The 5,073-nt window shown below is 32.7% G+C and overlaps 1 protein-coding gene across 1 annotated transcript; it reads right to left on the bottom strand.

Annotated features, from left to right (window-relative positions):
• Window positions 1-916: 916 nt before the first annotated feature.
• On the bottom strand, window positions 917-4,401 carry LOC121205059 (BRISC and BRCA1-A complex member 2). Its single transcript, XM_041075994.1, has 13 exons — window positions 4,062-4,401; window positions 3,834-3,924; window positions 3,557-3,746; window positions 3,357-3,447; window positions 2,745-2,780; window positions 2,539-2,637; window positions 2,263-2,393; window positions 2,115-2,163; window positions 1,950-2,039; window positions 1,807-1,860; window positions 1,540-1,605; window positions 1,222-1,319; window positions 917-1,148 (listed from the first exon to the last, which is right to left on the bottom strand). Exons 1-13 carry the CDS (start codon window positions 4,137-4,139, stop codon window positions 1,082-1,084), a joined length of 1,140 nt encoding a protein of 379 aa, XP_040931928.1. The 5' UTR covers window positions 4,140-4,401; the 3' UTR covers window positions 917-1,081.
• Window positions 4,402-5,073: the final 672 nt, after the last annotated feature.

The following is a 5,073-nucleotide window of genomic DNA, read 5'->3' as shown; positions in this document are numbered from 1 at the left end:
TTATTATTTTTTTAATATTATATATATTATATTTATTAAAAATGTAAAAAAAAATCATATATAATATATAAAAATGTATTTTTTATAAAATTCTAAAGTAAATTTTAAAATTTAAAAAGTCAGAATAATATATCAAATTCAAAATTGTTATAAAAAAATAAAAAAAAAGTAATTAAATTTCAAGTAATTGAAAAAAAACCTTGAAATTTAAATACTTTTTTAAAAAATTTAAAAAATTGTTTTTAAATATTTTATTTACAATTCTTTAAAATTTTTACAATTTTTTTACATTTTTTAAATAATATTATTGATTTCAACTAATTTGTGCTTTTTTGTAAATTTTATTTTTATATATTTTTTAGATTATATATATATTTTCTGAATTTTTTATATATTTATTTTCATTTTTCTAAATGTATATACATTTTTTACATAAAGCTGTTGCGTAACACTTTGTGATTGGCTATCAATTTTCAAAAATACAACAAAGGCATACTTTAAATACCAAATTGAGAAGTGACTAATACTTTAGGTACTAAATTAAGACATAAAAAATTTAGTACCAAAGTAAGAAAATAAGAAAAATTGAGAATTAAACCTAAATTAAAAGTTAAAAACTTAGATATAGGTTAAAAGTTAATTTAATTATGACTTATCTGAAAATAAAGTAGTAATATTGAAAAGTTTCATTCATATTGTTGGCTTTTATTTATTTATCACATTACAAACTAACAAAAGTAACGTCATTATGGAGACTTAAAACTATAAACCTTCAGCTGCCAGCAAATAATTTCGATCACTTGCTCTTCTAGTGTTTGCTGTTTATCCATGTTTATGAACATTAATTAACGTAAATACGTCCATAAATCTAAGTTGGTGTTGGACTATAATAAAAAGGGGTAAGTATGAATCAGCATTAAGAAGCGAAAGATAGATCTTTGCATTTCCTTTCTACAACTTAAGACACCAGTTTCGAAATTGTATTAAAAAGAAAACTACCAAATGTCCCATTAAGCATTTTTTAGACAACTTGAATGAATAAAACATAACCCATACCAAACTTCAGCATCCCTTTATCGTTCTAGTGTTGAGGTTGAGACTCATTACAGAACCGTTTGAAGTTCAGAGACTCATCCGCCAAGAAATCGCTGAAGAAATCAATACATGTTAATAAAACACACTGAAAATGATTGAGAATCTACTAAGACTAATGAAACTCACAATATCCGCTCTGCCATTTGTGATGCTTCCCATCTCGGACTCCATGGATATTCTGCTAGAAGAGGTGACTTTTTCGGTATTCCTTGTGGCGATATATGCTGCAATAGACAATCAATGTTCATGTTCTCCAACGAGTAGAGAAACTGATATTCAGCAGAATCATAAAAGCTAGTTGGTCCTTAAACTTATTCGGTAATATCTTCCATGTATCCTTTCAGATACATCACACCTTTTTATCAATCTGTCTAAAAATGGGATCTAAATATTGAACCCAAGAACCCGAGTGCTTAACATATCAGGAAATGCTAATAGAATAACCTGAGAACTTTGGAACATCAGAGCTGGCTGCTGCTTAGGAAACAGAGTTGAAATATGGAAGTGCACCTACAACAACAGTACTATCAAAAGTTGACTTTTAGCAGAGACCGAGTTAAGTAAAAAAATATGGGTACTAGAAGTTTGATCCAAAAACTTATTGCACTAAAATCAAATGCAATCATAGTCTAGAACTTAATCATGTTTATTGAAATAGTCCTCCATTGGTCTAAACAGAAAATGGTAGAATCAGCAATTATCTGATGGTACCAAGAAAACAAAGGATCCAGAGGAAGCAAGAAATGTTGCCTTTCTGCAAAAGACCTGCCAAGGAAAGCAATGAGAAACTAACAATCAATGTTAAATAAACTAATGCTTCATATAAAAAGATAAATGGCAAGACTAGTGCACACCGGATCAGCTTCCAAAGGTCTTCCAAACAATGGGGCTAATGCCTCTATGAAGTGTCTTCTTATGTCAATTAATGAAACAGCTTCCAGGACCTAGAGAACAATTACAGATCACTCCTACTCTTACACAAACTGAAAGCAAACCTAGATGACCAAAAAGGAGCCAACCTGTTTCTGAAGAGATTCTTCTAGATGAGGAAGATATTCAGCCATGCACCTTCAAATGAGAAGGTAAAAACCAACAGAGGTTTGTCAGCACAAGATGTGTCCATCTTTTAAGATATGCAACAAATGCAGGATGATTTACATAACTCACATTCCATCCAACCATGAAGGAAGCTTGACATCCTCGATTGTAAACAGAGCTCTCAGCTCAGTAGTTGACATCAATTTCAGACGAGGTGCTGAAGGAGTAGATGCATACTTTTTTCCAACGGGATATATTACCTGCAATATTACAAACTTCATTCAAGGTGGGGAAGAAATGGAGGACAGAAGAGAAGAAAGAATTTTAACAACAATAAAATTACATACAAGTTACTTTTTAAGAATTAGATTACACATAAATGAGAGGGAAAAGAAGGAAAGGTACCTGTAAGTATATCTTTTGTGGATGTCTCCAGGGGCACCCATGCACCATTTTGTTTATGTTCATATCCATTAGAGGCACAGCAAATTTGACCTCTTCTGGCTACGCTAAGATTCAAAGGCATATACACCATGGATTTAGTTAAAAACCAATTATGTTTTAAGCACACATAATCTACTTACAAAGATCATATTCCATAAAAGGAATACCTTTTCAGCACCTGAACTAATTTGCATCTCAATTCCCTGCAGCACAGTAAAGGAATCAGAAAAGAGAAAGGAGTTAAGGCACTAACCAATTAGTTCAGTTTACAGATACAAGCATCTCATAAAATGAAAGAGCTTCAATAGTGGAAAACAGTAAACTAAGTTTAAATACATGTGTAGACAAATTTGAATACATTCAGATTCAAATAATTATGGTTAAAAATTTTGTTCATTGACTCAATGACTTAACAGAGTCTAAAGAGGCTAAAAAGTTCAATATGCAACTATATGACGGCAAATTTTTATCTTTCAGTTCATACATACGGAAACAGACATGCACAAAATGCAGAAAGGAAATTAAGGATAAAGACGTATATTACGGCTAAATGTGTCATGAAAATGGTCAACATTTAAGGACAGACTTCGTGTGATTAAACAAACAAACATTGAGAAAAATGGTAAAGGAAATGTCTCTGAATTTGCACATTTCCTCATTCGTTACTTTAACCTCAACTAATATCTATAAAAGAATCACAATTCAGGTTAAGAAAACAACACAGCAGGATTTTCAAAACATTCTCCATCAGAAACCAAACACAAATGCCAAGAGATTACCTCTCGTGAACAAATAGTGCTAATCTCAAATGTCAACCTATCATCATCCACTTCTCCAACACGTTTCTTCTGGTAGGCCATATACCGGTCCCTATTTAACAAGAAAATAACATGAACATTTTGGCTATCTTTCCCCCCACAACCATAAAAGATTTTGATTTCCATTGCAATAGCAAGTGTCAGTAAACATCAAGCCTAACCTCAATTCCTGAATTAAAGCTAGTAGCCTTGTCGGGTCTTTATAGTTCCAATCAGACAAAATGTTCCAAAACTTCAAGTCCCCCTCTCCTACACGGCCAGTCATGTGTAATGGGTGAAAATCTTCATCTTCAGGTCCAAATATTATATCCGGTGGAGCCAATGGGAACTCCGCATTGTATATAATATCCCCTGGATCAATGTAAACAAAAATATCATCTAAATAGAAAGCAGTTTTACTGATAAATCTTACATTTTGCAATTAAAAATCTTACAGACATTTAATATAGTCTAAGCAATATGGAATAAGCAATGTAAATCGATCTAGGCCCCCGGTGTAGGTTTTTCCACCAGACAACACTTGCTCAACCTGCAAATCAAAATTACAAGAGAAATTGAAACTTTCGTTACTGTTAAAACGGAACCCTAGCTCTTCATCGAACTAATGTCGTTGATTGAAATGGGCAATTTGAAGATATGGGGGGGTATAGGGTTAGACAGAATTACCTTGATTTTGTCGGGAAAGTGATTGATGAGATAATGGAGCTGAGCTGAAATGAATGGAGGGAAGCCATCGAGAGACATGCCTAGCTCCTTTAACAGGCTCAAAGAGATCACTTCGATGCTTCTTGCTTTGATGAAGCTTAAAGCCGATGATTTTACGGCGACGGGTTTTGAATTACGCGCCGGCAATCAACTGGTCGACCAATAAAGAAAAAAAAAAGGGAGTGACCAGTGAATCACCACCGTTTATGTTTCAGTACTTTTTAAGTTATAAGTTTAAGAATATGATGACAACGGGCATCCTCTTATCAGCCACACTGACCCGGTATTACCCGACTATGGTGAAAGTTTGTATTTCGCTTGCATCATATTTAAACTATACTCATTTTTCTTAAATTCTACTTCTGTTTCTTTTTTTTTTATAAATAGTATTTAAATTATACTCCATTACTCAAAATAGTATGTTGTGCGGAAGCGTGTAAAAGAGTAAAATTATTGTACTAAAAAATCACACTAAGTTCAATTCCCAGGAAAGAGAGGTGGATCACAAGGATCGCTTAAGTATCAGGTCTTTCCTAGCCAGAATATCCCTCAATCGTAATTTAATAGCACAATAAATCACTGCAATCACACACAATTCATGCAGAATAATACAATAAAGAACACAAAATTTAACGAGGTTCAGCAAATTTTGCCTACGTCCTCGGGCACTACCAAATATATTTCACTCCAAAATACAAGTGAGAATTTACAAAGAGAGAGAGAGAAAACAATGCCTTAAGTAGAGAATGGCAAGTTTGAGATACAAAATGAGAGATGGTTATGCCTATTTATAGTTGAGGTTCAGGGATCAACTTGCAAAGTCACTTTACAATTAGGGACCATATATTGCAAATATTCAGATTTTATTATGCTAATATCTCGATACCCATATCTTTGACTTTCCAATATTTGATACCCATATCTTTGACTTTCTATTATTTGATACCCATATCTTTGATTTTCCATAAATATG

This window comes from Gossypium hirsutum, chromosome A01, assembly GCF_007990345.1.
Source record: "Gossypium hirsutum isolate 1008001.06 chromosome A01, Gossypium_hirsutum_v2.1, whole genome shotgun sequence".
In the NCBI taxonomy this organism is placed as follows: Eukaryota; Viridiplantae; Streptophyta; class Magnoliopsida; order Malvales; family Malvaceae; genus Gossypium; species Gossypium hirsutum.
This window is presented reverse-complemented; position numbering and strand designations above follow the sequence as displayed.